Raw genomic sequence first — 14,890 nt, 5'->3', positions numbered from 1 at the left:
CCGTGCGGGGAATGTTGGTCGAAGGTTTATCAAAATGGGATTGTCTTTATTTATTATTCTGGATCTCGCTTTTTTTCAAAATGACATTACTTACAGAGCTACTTTGTTCCACTGAGAGGGCCCTGTTACATTCGAGTGACTCCTTCAATGTCCCAGGATGTGCTGATTGCCCACCTGCCGTGTGCCAGGCCTTAGCTAACTCTGTGTCTGCGAGCCCCGTGGGTGGTCTCCTTCTTGCGTTTCCTTCCTTCATGCTCTGGGTCTGCACACTTTTTGTTCACCCGTCAACGGTCTGTTGAAGTCAGGATTGCAGGCTTGTGTCTGTTTTAGCCCCATTCCATGCATGGGGGGCCTAAGACTCAGAGAGGTGAAGTCACCTGTCCAGTGTCACTCCACTGCTGGGTGGCAGAGCCCAGACTGGCCCCGGCTGTCCCTCTGCCTTTAAGCTCTCATCACCGCTGCTCAGCACTTGCTGTCCACCTGCCCGAGGTCGCACACACAGCAGTTTGGGAAACCTCATTCCTATGACTTCTTGATAGTCCTGGGAGTTTGGCAGGGCGTCTGTTACTGTGCCTGTTTTATGGGTGGGGAGGCCAAGGGGCCAAGAGGGGATGGAGTCCTGGCTCTTGGACAGCGCCTCTCCCTCCCTCCTGGCTGGCTGGCAGAACCGGCCGGGACAAGGGTGTCTGTGGCGGCGTCAGGGCTCCAGAGGTGGAGCCCTGCCCTCTGACCTGGGGGTGGGCTACAGTCAGTGTAAGGGAGGCACCAGGGTGGGCAGGAGCCTGGGATCACATGCTGCTTGGTACCTTGACCACCTTTTACAAAACATGGCACATCCATGACACATTCTCTGCTCCCTTCCAGACGGGGAAACTGAGGCCCTGGGGGAGAAGCTGTCGCACTGCCTGCAGGAAACTTCCTGAAGAGGACGCTTTCCATAACTGGGACTAAAGGTCCCCAGTGCCCTGAATCTGCCCCTTTCCCTTAGGGGTGCTCTCCTGACCGCACCCAGATGTGCCCCGGGGCAGCTGTCAGGTGGGATCTGCTCCATCTGAACGGCCCCCCGGAGGTGCTGCTTGTCTGGCGCCATCACAGATCCGGGTTTGAAGGTGGCCTCTGTCACTTACAGGCGGTGTGAAGTCGGGCACATGACTTGTCTCCCTGAGCCTCAGTTTCCCTATCTAGAAAATGGACATGAAGAATATTATTCAGCCTTAAAAAAGAAGGAAAGTCTGACACATGCTACAACACGGATGAAATTTGAGGACATTATGTTAAGTGAAATAAGCCAGTCACAAAAGGACAAGTGCTGTATGATTCCACTTCTGTGAGATACTGGCGTTGTCAGAGTCATAGGGATGGAAGGCGGAACGATGTTTGCTGGGGTCAGGGGGTAATGGGGAGTCATTGTTTAGTGGGGATAGTTTCCGTTTTGCAAGATAAAAAGAGTTCTGGATGGTGGTGATGGTTGTACAACAATGTGAATATACTTCATGCCACTGAACTGTACACCTACAAATGGTTGAAATGGTAAACCTTATGTGTATTTTACCCCAATAAAGAAAGAATTTTGAGGGAAAAAATGGCTGCAAAAACTATAGGCCTCCTGGGCTTGTGAGGGTTCTGGGTTGGCCTTTGTCATCAGTCTGGGAACCAGCAGCTGCTCCAGCTGAGGGTGTGTAGTCACCTTGAGCTCCTGGGTGGGTCCCTGCCCTGGAGCTCCCTTCCTGGGCTCCGGCTGCTTCCCCCGGGCCCTCAGGGTTGGGCAGGGGCAGGGAGAGCCCGGAGCCACGCCTCTGCTGCGTCCCTCGGCCCCACCCTCCCAGCCCGCATCCACCTGAAACTCTGCCACCCCCCCATCCCTTCCCTGTGCCCCATTCCTGTCCCGGCCCCCTCACAGGCGCTCTCTTGAGACCCGCTGAATTTATTGAGCACCTACTGTGTGCTGAAGACTCCCATCCTCAAGGAGCATCTGACCTTACCCAGGTGATGGGTGATGAGGAGGGTGAGGACAGATGACATCAGCCAAAACCATCTGCCCGCCCCACTCTGCCCTGAATGCTTTAAAGGCGTGAATTCGTGGACTCCTCCCAGTGGCCCTCTGAGGTACTGTCCCATTGTGTTTGTGAAGAACCTGAGGCCGACAGCCAGTGAGGACCTTGCCCAAGGCCGTGCAGCAAGGCCCAGGCTGCAGGCGGCCAAGCCCAGGCCTGCACCTACGTCTCCGGCAGCAGCCACTCCAGAGGGGCCCTGGCCACCTCCTCCTCCCTGGCACCCCTGGGGGCTAGAGCCTGGGGTTTGGTGCCTGCACCTGCTTTCTAGATTCCCCCCAAAACCCCATCAGAGAGGGGCAGTGGCTTGTCCAGGGTCTCACAGTGAGTTGGAGGCAGAAACCTGGGTGCAGCGAGAGGGCGACCCCCTCAGACAGGTCACCCACATGAGGCCAGGCCTGCGCTGGACTCCCAGTCCTGCCCTTTTAACCTCCGTGACCTGGGCCCCAGCTCTGCCCCTCTGAACCTCCGTGGCCTCCTCTGCGCAGTGGAATGGTGACACCAGGGGGGAGCCTCAGGGACCGGCACAGGACTGTCGCCTCCACGAAGCCCTTCTCAGCGGGAGGGTGGCATTTGTCCCTCCTCTTGCAGCCAGGGCTGCCCCTGTCCCCACACAGGGTCCAGTTTTTCCGGCCTTCGTCTGTCTCTCCCACCTGCCTACGTGCTCACACTAGACCGAGAGGCAGACACACCTTAGTCACTCTTGTTGCCCCCAGGGGACCTAGCCCAGGGCTGCACCGAGAGCTCGCCATGTGCTTCCAGACTGGGTGTTGCGGGTGAGGGCGGTAAGAGCCATCATACCGGAAGGGACTGGCTGTTCTGCCTCTCTGAGCCTCAGGCTCCCTCACCTGTAAGGGAGCTGTGAACCTTCCCACTTCAGAGCCAGCAGGAATCGGGAAGGCCACACGGGCAGAGCCCAGGACTGCGGGCCCAGGTGCAGCTCCTGCCTAAGAGCTGGCACTCCAGTGGGTCGACACACCCACTCCCCTCCCAACTGGTGAGGCAGCAACCACATCCTGCCTGGTCATACATGGCCCCCACCCCCCGTGTCTGTCATCCTGCTGTGGCAGTCTCCTTCTGGACTCTCCAGGGCAGGCTGTTGCATGCCCTCAGGCCCTCTGTCTTGGCCCCTCCTTCCTTCCGGTCCCCAATCTTTGGGCGCCTGCCTGGATGTGCACTCGGGGATCTGGGAAGGGAGGGACGAGTATGCGGGTGTCTTTCAGCTGGAGGCCAGCCGTGTGATTCAGCAGGCCCTCCCTGGAGTGCCACTTTCCCAGGAGTGTGGGTGGCGTGAGGAGCCAGCTGGTCATTAGAGGGCCTGGGCCTTCCTGGGGGGTGGTCACTCACCCTGGCCTCTGAGTCCTGGCCTTAGCAGCAGGGCTGACCCCTGGGCTGGAGCCGCCAGCCAGGGCGGGTGGTGGTGTCTGCTGGCCCCGTGGTGACCTGAGCTCTGGGAAACCCCAGGGGGTGGGGATGCTGGACTCCTGCCCGTGTGTGGGGCCTCAGGCAGGTGGACAGGGTGCCTGCGCAGTGGTGAGGACCTGGACAGGGAGGTGGAGAGACAGGCCTGGGCTTGGTCTCGGCTCTGCCCTGAGTGGTACAGGGGGCTTGGGCAGGTAACTTCACCTCCCTGAGCCCTAGTTCCCTCATCTGTGGAATGGGGACACAGATAGGCCCTACATCTGGGCTTCCAAGGGATTCCATGAGGCAATTCCACATGGGGTAAGGGCTGGCCTAGCGCCTGGCACATGTCCATCTGTTAAGTGCCCCGCTTCCCTCCCAGGGTCTGGCTTGCCTTCCTCCTGTCCTCCCCACCCATCCCTGTGTGTTCTAGACATACGGCCTGGGAAGCATTTGACTTTTGCAGGGAGGCCCTGTTTTCTGAAGTGTTCGTTACCATGGTCATTATTAATATTACCAGTAATCAGAATGAGGTGGCCCAGTCCCATAACCTGGGCCCCCTTGTTCTTCTCCCAAAAGAACAGACCCATTTGTCAAAACACAAGTATGTAGGGGGCTGGCCCCACGCATAGTGGTTAAGTTTGGCACACTCTGCTTCAGCAGCCCAAGTTCACAGGTTCAGATCCTGGGTATGGACCTACACCACTCGTCAGCCATGCTGTGGGGGCATCCCACATGCAAAATACAGGGACGTTGACACAGATTTAAAATGTAGATTCTAGATTAGAAAATAGGGAGTAAAGTAAAATCACACTATTATTTAAAAAAATATACACAAAAAGAACCAGAAGGTTATTACTCCGTGAAAAGTCAGCAGTGGGTAACCCAGGCCAGTGTTCTTCAAGGAATTTCTCTTGTGGTCCTTATGCTTTTTTATATTTTCCCAGCATTCTCCAGGGAACATCCAGTACGTTTTTTATCTTGTTACAGCCTCACAGGCTGTTCGTTACAAGCAGCATATCGTGGCAGGGCGGTCCTGGACGAGGTGATCCGAGGACGGGATTCCTTCCACAGGATTATTTTGTCGTACAGCTCCTGGATGTCACTGGCTGGATTTCCTGAATGTGGCAAATCATTTGTGGCACTGAAGTCACATGTTAAAAATCAGATTCCCAGGCTCTGCCGGAGACCTGCCCAGTTGGACTTTCGGGGAGAATCTGCTGCTGTCGATTTAGTTTCTTTATACACACCCACGTAGACGCACACAGCCAGAGATGATTTTACAGAAATGCATAAGTGTGATCATGTCATCCAGCTTGGGCTGGATAACCGTCTGGTTTTCTTGTCCTCCCCCTGTGTGGCCCCTCCCCCGGGAGCCTGTCATTACACCTGCTGTGTGTGTGTCCTTCCGGTTTCCCCTTGGAGTTCCCAGAATCCTGTATGGACATAACTGCATGCACACAGGTACAACTTTTAAAACCTCCCTGTTTTTCCTACAAAAGTGAGTGCATATTAAACTCTGTCTTCCGCATTTGGCTTTTCTCACACTCCGCATAAATCTCTTTGGGTCACTGGTGCAACTTCACGGCGACTGGTTCCTAGTGAGCCGGGAGTTTTCGCCAAGCCCCTCTGGTCGGTCTGATCATTAGGAAGATGGGGTCTAGACCGGAATTCCGAATGCTCTTGCTGGAAAGCAGGGGCTGCCCCTGTGAGGCTGCAGGAGCATCTGTCAGCATGGGCCCTGACCTCAGTGCTCGGTCTTCCGTCTGTTAAGTGGGGAGGCTGCCTGCCTTCCCCTGGGGTGGTTTCCCAGCCTCCCAGGACCATGTGGTTTCTGGAGAAAGGCCAATCCATGGGCCGCCCGATGAGTGGCAAAGCTATGACTCCCAGCTAAACTACAGGTGGAATTTTGGATCATGGCCCCGTTGTCTCCTTCCCCTGACCCCTGGATCCCAGAAAGGCAGGCCACCCTGCAGTAACCCCTTGCTGTGGTCTGTTTCAGGTTGAACCATGATTCCAGTGACAGAGCTCCGCTACTTTGCGGACACGCAGCCAGCGTACCGGATCCTGAAGCCGTGGTGGGACGTGTTCACCGACTACATCTCCATCGTCATGCTGATGATCGCAGTCTTTGGGGGCACGCTGCAGGTCACCCAGGACAAGATGATCTGCCTGCCTTGTAAGTGGGTCACCAAGGACTCCTGCAATGACTCTTTCCGAGGCTGGGCAGCCCCTGGCCCAGAGCCCACCTACCCCAACTCCACGGTCCTTCCAGCCCCTGATACAGGCCCCACGGGCATCAAGTACGACCTAGACCGGCACCAGTACAACTACGTGGATGCCGTGTGCTATGAGAACCGCCTGCACTGGTTTGCCAAGTACTTCCCCTACCTGGTGCTTCTGCACACGCTCATCTTCCTGGCCTGCAGCAACTTCTGGTTCAAGTTCCCACGCACCAGCTCGAAGCTGGAACACTTCGTCTCTATCCTGCTTAAGTGCTTCGACTCGCCCTGGACCACGCGGGCCCTGTCGGAGACAGTAGTGGAGGAGAGTGACCCCAAGCCGGCCTTCAGCAAGATGAACGGCTCCATGGACAAGAAATCGTCAACAGTCAGCGAGGACGTGGAGGCCACTGTACCCATGCTGCAGCGGACCAAGTCTCGGATCGAGCAGGGCATCGTGGACCGCTCGGAGACGGGCGTGCTGGACAAGAAGGAGGGGGAGCAAGCCAAGGCGCTATTTGAGAAGGTGAAGAAATTTCGGACCCACGTGGAGGAGGGGGACATCGTATACCGCCTCTACATGCGTCAGACCATCATCAAGGTGATCAAGTTCATCCTCATCATCTGCTACACCGTCTACTACGTGCACAACATCAAGTTCGACGTGGACTGCACTGTGGACATTGAGAGCCTAACCGGCTACCGCACCTACCGGTGTGCCCACCCCCTGGCCACGCTCTTCAAGATCCTGGCGTCCTTCTACATCAGCCTGGTCATCTTCTACGGCCTCATCTGCATGTACACGCTGTGGTGGATGCTGCGGCGCTCGCTCAAGAAGTACTCGTTCGAGTCCATTCGCGAGGAGAGCAGCTACAGCGACATCCCCGACGTCAAGAACGACTTTGCCTTCATGCTGCACCTCATCGACCAGTACGACCCGCTCTACTCGAAGCGCTTTGCTGTCTTCCTGTCAGAGGTGAGCGAGAACAAGCTGAGGCAGCTGAACCTCAACAACGAGTGGACGCTGGACAAGCTGCGGCAGCGGCTCACCAAGAATGCGCAGGACAAGTTGGAGCTGCACCTGTTCATGCTCAGCGGCATCCCCGACACTGTGTTTGACCTGGTGGAGCTGGAGGTTCTGAAGCTGGAGCTCATCCCCGACGTCACCATCCCGCCCAGCATCGCTCAGCTCACGGGCCTCAAGGAGCTGTGGCTCTACCACACAGCAGCCAAGATCGAGGCGCCCGCCCTGGCCTTCCTGCGTGAGAACTTGCGGGCACTGCACATCAAGTTCACGGACATCAAGGAGATCCCGCTGTGGATCTACAGCCTGAAGACGCTGGAGGAGCTGCACCTGACGGGCAACCTGAGCGCAGAGAACAACCGCTACATCGTCATCGACGGGCTGCGTGAGCTCAAGCGCCTCAAGGTGCTGCGGCTCAAGAGCAACCTGAGCAAGCTGCCCCAGGTGGTCACAGATGTGGGCGTGCACCTGCAGAAGCTGTCCATCAACAATGAGGGCACCAAGCTCATCGTCCTCAACAGCCTCAAGAAGATGGTGAACCTGACGGAGCTCGAGCTGATCCGCTGCGACCTGGAGCGCATCCCCCACTCCATCTTCAGCCTCCACAACCTGCAGGAGATCGACCTCAAGGACAATAACCTCAAGACCATCGAGGAGATCATCAGCTTCCAGCACCTGCACCGCCTCACCTGCCTTAAGCTGTGGTACAACCACATTGCCTACATCCCCATCCAGATCGGCAACCTCACCAACCTCGAGCGCCTCTACCTGAACCGCAACAAGATCGAGAAGATCCCCACCCAGCTCTTCTACTGCCGCAAGCTGCGCTACCTGGACCTCAGCCACAACAACCTGACCTTCCTCCCCGCTGACATTGGCCTCCTACAGAACCTCCAGAATCTGGCCGTCACGGCCAACCGGGTGAGTGGCCCTGCAGCAGCTCCATACACAGGCTAGCAGGCAAACTGGCCGTGGCCCATGGTGGGGGTGCTCAGGAGGCCCAGTGTCGCTGGACCGTCAGGTGCGCCCAGCTTTGGAGTGCTCACCTGTGGTTCCCACAGCCACCCAGGACGAGCTTGTTGAAAATACAAATTTCTGGGCCCCACCCCAGACCTGCTAAATCAGCATCTCTGGAGTTGGGAGCCTGTCTTTGTCACAGAATGCTGCAGAGTTCTCCTGCCAGGAGGGATGGTGTGGTCAGATGGGACCTGTCCCCAAGGTGACCTTGCGCTGGATCCTCATAGGCAGGCATGTGCATGGGGAGGAGGTCCAAGGCCTGTGTTCTCTCTCACACCCCTTTCCTGTTTGCGTCGTAGGGGTGGTAGAGGGCAGAGTTGGGCTTAGTTGGGGCTGGCTTGTCACCATCTGCCTTTCTGGAGAAGAAATTGTGTAAACCCCTGCGGGCCAGCAGTGTGGGAGGCCATGCCCTAGAGATACTCTTGAGACCGTTGGCAACCCCTCTGCACCAGCCCTTGCCTGGCCAGGGAAGCCCCCCACTGAGGGGCCCCTCCACGGAGGCAGGTGAGTGGGGCGGAGGGCAGGGTGCTCCTATGGCTTTATGGAAACAAAGCTGTGGCCACTCGGGGGACCTTCCCCTGCCCACCTGTCCTGGGGACCTGCAGAGACGTTGACATTAGGAAGAACAGATCTTCTGTGTCCATACCTTCATGCTGGAGACTCTCAGAGTGAGAGTGAGGCGGGTGGTGTGGATGCCCGAGGCCAGGGGCTGGGAGACGCGGGAGACCCGATGCAGTGGCCACCTCTGCGCCTCCATTGCACGCAGCAGCACGAAGCAGCCCCATGGTTTATGGAGCACTTGCTCTGTGTCAACCCTGTGCCGGGCACAATGCCGCCAGCATCTTGTAGGGTCCTCGCAGCAGGAGCTCTCCAGAGGCTCAGGCCTAGAGGCAGGTAGCCCCTGCAATGCCCCTGCCCAGGAAAGGATGTGCCTTCTCCAGCCTCACTCAGAGTGGAGAGTCCGGGCACCCCAGACCTCTGACTGCTTCAAAGCCCCCCTCCCCTCTTCCCTAAGCCTCTCTAAGGGCAAACCAACCTGTCTCCTCCATATATCAGAGATTGTGACGAGTCCCTCCTCCCTTGCCCAGATCGTGACTCTGCACATGTGAGAGTGTGCGAAGGCAAAGGTCAGGTCCTAGGTTGCTTTACTCTGGAGAATCTGCCCCCAGGACCTGGCACAGGCTCCTGATCAGGAAAATTGGACCCCTGGGGAGAAGCCACATTTGGCGAGCACTGGACAACCCAACCCCTTCTTTAATATGTGGAGGGAGCAAGTGGCTCCCAGAGCACAGCGTGGGGCCAGATTGCCCCTGGAGTTGGTTCAGGCTTGGACACCCCACGACTTTCTGTGACACCTGCTCTGTCCTTGAACTGTGTGCCCTGGGGCTTGACGGGCCCTCCTACTGGGTGGAGGGTGCAGCCGGCCTCCAGCCTGGCTCCCCGTCCTCACCCCCAGCTCCTCACCCCCAGCTTGCCTGTTAGGTCAGGCCTGTTGGCTGAGGTCAGCCCTCAAGAAAGGAGCTGGCGGCAGGCGCGCCATCCTGAGGAAGGAGACCATCTGGCATGGTTTACTGTGCTGCTTACTCACATCCTGTTCCCGCCCCGACCCTGGAACGCCAGCGGCCTTCGAGGGAGAAGAGCTCCCGGGCCAGTCCTGTTCTGGCTCCTCCTGTTCAGCTGGAGCCCTTCTCCCTGCTCCCTGTCGGGTCTGGGGGTGTTGGAGACAGGACCGTAAGGGCCAGGCAGGGCCGGGCTGGGTGGGTGTGGCCCGGCTTAGGCCCTCGGCCACTGTTTTCCCAAGCTCAAACTCCTACCAATGAATATTTTGACAAGGCAGGCACTCATTCATTTGTCCACTCGTTCATTTGTCCACTTATTCATTCCTTTGTTCATTGATTTGGCAAATGTTTTTGAGCACTCCTAGTGTGGAGCAAGGTGCCCAGGACACAGGGATGAACAAGACCCCTGGGCTGCCCATCCTAAGCTCACCCTCTCGTTGGGAGAGACAAGTAACCAGCGGTTAGCACAGTGCGGCAAGAGCTATCTGGGAGCACAGAGGAGGGCCTCAACCCAGACTTAACTGAAGGCAGGTGGCCTCCTGGAGGAAGGGACCTTTCACCTGGCCCTGAAGGATGAGGAGGAGTTAGCCAGGGGACGAGGAAAGGGAGAGGCCAGTACCCTTCTGTCCCTGAGGAACTGGAAGCTGGCGGGAGGAGCGGTGAGCTGGAAGTTGGACTTTCCCTTCAGGGCGGGGGCCAGGCTGTCCTCCAGGGCCTGTAGGAGCGTGATTGTATCTTCCTTATTCCATGTGCACTCCCCCTGCCGGGCCATAACCTCTGATGACAAAGACCTTAGCTCTCCCATCAATGCCTGACGTGCAGCAGATGTTTACCGAAGTCTTGCTGACTGAGCAGATGCAGGAACGAGCTGACTTGCGATCAGAGAGGCTGTTCTTGCTGCAGCAGGAAGGGCTGGGTTTGAGGAGGCAGGAGGAGAGGTCAAGAGCGGATGAGGCCTGGAGGCAAAGGCTGCCAGGGGTGGAGAGAGACGTGGGCGGATCTGGGGGAGACTGGAGGCAGACTCCGCAGGTTGTGGGCTGTGTTTGATGGGGGAAGCCGGGGCGGTCTGAGGTGACTCGAGGTTTCTTGCTTGGCTCCCTGGGCAGATGGAGGAGCATTGAGACAGGACGCAGGCTCTCAGAAAAGGTTTTCAGAGAGGAGAGTGTGTGTCCGTGTTGGGTGTCTGGGGCCCCTGGGATGTCCAAGATGCCATGTTGAGGCAGGCTGAAGCTCAAGAGTCATCGCCCCAGGCCTCATGGGTAAAGAGGGCTCCTTGATGAGGGAAAGGATAGAGGGGGAAGGAAGGGAGTCTGGCTCGAGCCTTCGAGATGGAGGGCGGAGGAGAAAGGCCAGGCAGAGGCGTGTGGGCTCACAGCACATGGTGCAGTCGGGTGAAAGGAGACCAGGTTCAGGTTCAGTGGATTAGGAGTGACAGCTGGTGACTCTGGCCAGACAGTTTCAGGGGTGGACGGGGCAGAAGCCAGATCATGGTGGGCTGAGGAGAGAGACAGCGTTTGTCAAGATGGTTTGTCAGGAAGTCGGAGAGTGATGGAGCAGCCCTGGAAGGCTCCTGGAAGGGTTGTCTGGGAGGGTTGCAGACCTGAGGCCACTTCACTGCTGATGGGGGAGCCACTGAGGTCCTTGAGGAGGTAGGAGAGAGGGGGATTGGGGGTGACAGGAAACGACTTCAAGCCTTCAGCAAACGAGCGACACCTTGGCAGGACGGACAGGTCCAAAGGACAAGTGTGGCTCTGGTGACATGCTGAGCCCCTGAGGCCATCTTCTCTTTTCCCTCTGGGGCCTGGAGAGAGCTCACTGGCTGGGGCGTGGGGTGTTCTGGGCTATTCTGGGGAGCGAGCATTTCAGGGAGGGAGCTCTGGAGCCAGACCGACCTCATATGAACCCCAGCTCTGCTACTCACTGGCCGGAGCCTTTCCCACTGCCTCTGACAACTGTGTGGTCAGAGGAGGCCGCTGCGGGTGAGAGCGGGGTCCCTGCGAGGCTCGGGTGCCTCAGTCCTGCCAGAGCCCACTTCCCGTCTGTCCTCTCACCTTCATGTCCCTGAACTTCGGCTGTGTTGGCTGGGAAGCCACCTCTGCCCCATTCTTGACCACTGGGCACAATGGTGGCAATTTTGGAGGCCTGAGTCAGGCATCTCCTTTAAAATGTCCACATGGCCCAGCCGTGGCCACACTGACTTCCCTGATGGGAAGGGCAAGTTCCTCACCTGGAACCAGCGTCCTCTCCCAAAAACAGACAGAGAGGATGAGAGCCTGGGAGGTCCAGGTCTGCCCAGAGGTCCTCAGCCACAGAACATCCGAGCCGAGAGGTGTTTCTGTCCTGCCCTTTCATTCTACAGATGGGGAAACTGAGGCCCGGGGAGGGAAAGAGCCTTGCCCAGGGTTACACTGCCAATGAGCGCCCTATTTGGCAGAATGGGGATACAGCGCGGCCCTGAGTTGGAGGGAGCAAGCCTTGCACCCTCTCCTGCCCCTTGCTGGCTGTGCGGCCTCGGACACGCTGCCTCTCACCTCTCCAGACCTCAGCCTCCTCAGCAGGAAAATGGGGACAGCGACAGAGCAAGCCCAGAGAGGTTATTGTAGTCTTCCCATCGTCCTCACATGCGATCGGAGCCCAAGTCTCCTGGCTGCTGCCCTGCTGGTAGGGTCTGTCCTGCCCATCATTTCTGGAGGAGATCGTTTCAGGGCAATAGGCTCCATAAGAACCCTGAGCACTCACAGAAGGGTAGGGAAGAACCTGGTGTTTGTGGAGCTCCTCCTGTTTGCCAGCAGACTCAGCATGTCCCCCCGCGGGCCACAGTGTTCTTGCTCCACCAGCAGTGTAGACAGTGGGCTGTTGAACCCATGGGTTCAAATCTTGGCTCCACCACTTTCCAGCTGTGAACCTCTGGGCTTCTTCAGGGCCTCAGTTATCCCACCTGTTAAATGGAAGGAGTCTCTACAGAGTATTTACAGGTAGTCCTGAGGGTTCAATGAGTTAATAGTTATCAGTGCTCAGAGCGAGACTGCCACGGAGTAAGCTGCTTATGGGTGTTGCCCATTATTCAGGTTTTGTAAAATCAGAAGGAAGGGACTCTGAATGGCCAATACTGGCCCCCATGCGCTCACGATCAGCCTGTGACTTGACAGACGAGGAAAGTGAGGCCCAGGAAGGGGAAGCGACACAGCCAGGGTTCTCACCTCTGTTGTTGAGCTCTCTCTAGTTCTCAGAAACAGTTTGGGGTGTGGAATGTTCTCAGCGTTCCACTCTGCTTTCATAGCTTGCTCTTAAACCAGGCAGGACCGACCTCCTAGCTCCTGGTGAGTCCTGGGCAGTGGAGGAGGGGGATTGGTAGTAGCTGGCTCGTGTGATATGCTTCTTAGGGTGCCAGGTGCTAGGAGACAGCAGGGAGCAAGGCGGACCCAGTCCTGCCCTCTCAGAGCCCACAGTCCCGGTGTGACAGGCGATCAAGCAGTCTCACCATAGAGGGACCAGTGCTGGGGGGGTGGGGGTGCCGTAGGTTACCCAGGAGGTCATGGAAGGCTTCCTGGAGGAAGTGACTCCAGAACCAGGACCTAAAGTACAGGTGGAAGTGAGCCAGACTTTGGTCTAGAGTGTGCTGGTGCCTGGGGCCCAAGGGCCTCAGAGAAGGTGCTGGTACCTGGGGGAGGGAGGGAGGAGGGAAGGGAAGCCTCAGGCCTGGAGGCCCCGGGTCTGAGCCTGGCTCACCTCACTTTGGCCCCTGCTCCTTCCCCTCCAGATCGAAGCGCTGCCCCCGGAGCTCTTCCAGTGCCGGAAACTGCGGGCCCTGCACCTGGGCAACAACGTGCTGCAGTCGCTGCCCTCGAGGGTGGGCGAGCTGACCAACCTGACCCAGATCGAGCTGCGGGGCAACCGGCTGGAGTGCCTGCCCGTGGAGCTGGGCGAGTGCCCGCTGCTCAAGCGCAGTGGCCTGGTGGTGGAGGAGGACCTGTTCAACACCCTGCCGCCCGAGGTCAAGGAACGGCTCTGGAGGGCCGACAAGGAGCAGGCCTGAGCACAGGCGGGCAGCCGAGCACGGAGCCAGCCCTGAGCGGCCAGCAGCAGGACCCTGAGGAGTCCGCAGGCCCAGGAACCCAGAAACCCCGGGACTACCATCCCGGAGCCAGATGCGAGCTGGGCCTGGTGACAGGACAGTACCTAAGGGGCTGGCCCCTTCTCTCCCTCTGAGACACGTGCCCCTGGGCAGGCGCCTTGGGGGATCAGAGACCTGTAGTCCATCCCAGAGCACGGTATTCGGACAATCAGGGCCTCCTCCCTGGAGGCCACCTCTGCCCCAGAGGCTGAGCCAGTGCCAGAGGTCCAGGGACATCTACTTAGCTCTTGGTATTTATTTTTCTCCACCTCATGTCCCCTCCTTGCAGATAACTTATACATTCCCGTGGAAGCTCAGCTCGGATGGGGGTGTTGGAGGAAGGGTGGGCTGTGTCGCCTTCTCCTTTTTTGGTGATGCTGTGGCATGTACTGCCCACTCAGAGTGAGCAGAGTGTTCCAGTGCAAAGCACCTGTGGGGCAGTTGCCCAGTGGTGCTGGGTGGGCTTTGGCGGCAGGGCCTGTGGGAGAGCAGGCTGCCAGGTGGAAAGGCCAGGCCTGGGACTTGCCTCATCCATTTTAGATGTTGGGTTTTTTTTTTTAAGTAAAAAAAAAATTTTTTTAAGCTTTGAAAATTGAGGGTTTGGGTATTAAAAAGAAAAAACTTAAAAAAAAGACACTAAAGGCCAGTGAGTTGGGGTCTCAGGGTGGGGCAGCATTGTCCTTCAGCAGACCAGCAAGACCTGAATTGTGTCTCCTCCTCTCTTGTGGGCACAGGCTGCAGGATGTCTTCCGAATCTGCTGTGACCTTGGTCCAGGAGTTCTGTTTGTTCCTCTCCTAGGGTGGGGATTTTTGTTTTGTTTTTGGTGTCTTGTTTTCTTTCTCCTCCATGTGTCTTGGCAGGCGCTCATTTCCGAGGCTGTTGGCCAAAGGGAATGTTCTGGAGCGGCCAAGAAGGGGGGAGACGTGGGCTGACAAATTCCTGGATGAACGGTGCTCCATCCCACCCTCCCTCATCGCAGTGTTAAGGAGCTGAGAGGAGCTACCTCTCCCGGACTCTGCCTTCCCACCTTGTGTGTCATGAATTTGCCACCGCTAGCCTCAGCTGCTTACATCAGCCCTGTCACCACCTGGTCCCTGAGAACAGACTGTTGGAGGTGGGGTCGTGGGTGGGGAGGTCACCACTGGGAGGGCAGGCTCCCCACGTTTGGGTTCCAGTTTCTGTCCCAGGCGCCCGGTGCACACAGCCCCTTAGGGCCTGGGGGTGGGAAGCCACCTCGCTTTAGATCAGTCACTGGGGTTCCCGCCTTAGAAGGGTCCCCACCTTAGATCACTCACTTGGACACTAAGGCACGTTTTAGCGTCTCTTGTCTTAATGATTATGTCCATTTGTCTGTCCATTTGTGTTTTCTGCATCATGTCGGCAGATGTAATCCTCAGAAATAATGCACACTGGCCTCTGACAACCATGAAGCAATCTGTTACATGTGGGTCTGAACTTGTAGACTTGGTTCAAACATCAAATAAACCTATAACAGAAAGTA

At 57.5% G+C, this 14,890-nt stretch overlaps 1 protein-coding gene across 3 annotated transcripts in view; it reads left to right on the top strand.

Moving 5' to 3' along the window:
* LRRC8A (leucine rich repeat containing 8 VRAC subunit A) overlaps positions 1 to 14,890 on the top strand; it is a 27,995-nt gene extending 13,105 nt beyond the window's left edge. For all 3 annotated transcript variants that reach the window (XM_014863516.3, XM_014863517.3, XM_044778601.2), the window contains 2 exons: positions 5,455 to 7,619; positions 13,035 to 14,890. In XM_014863516.3, the coding sequence (XP_014719002.1) occupies positions 5,463 to 7,619; positions 13,035 to 13,310 (2,433 nt within the window). In that variant the 5' untranslated portion in view covers positions 5,455 to 5,462 and the 3' untranslated portion in view covers positions 13,311 to 14,890. The remainder of the gene's footprint in view (positions 1 to 5,454; positions 7,620 to 13,034) is intronic.

This window comes from Equus asinus, chromosome 10, assembly GCF_041296235.1.
Source record: "Equus asinus isolate D_3611 breed Donkey chromosome 10, EquAss-T2T_v2, whole genome shotgun sequence".
Taxonomy (NCBI): domain Eukaryota; kingdom Metazoa; phylum Chordata; class Mammalia; order Perissodactyla; family Equidae; genus Equus; species Equus asinus.
Note: the sequence above shows the minus strand (reverse complement) of the source record. Positions and strands in the feature narration are given on the sequence as shown.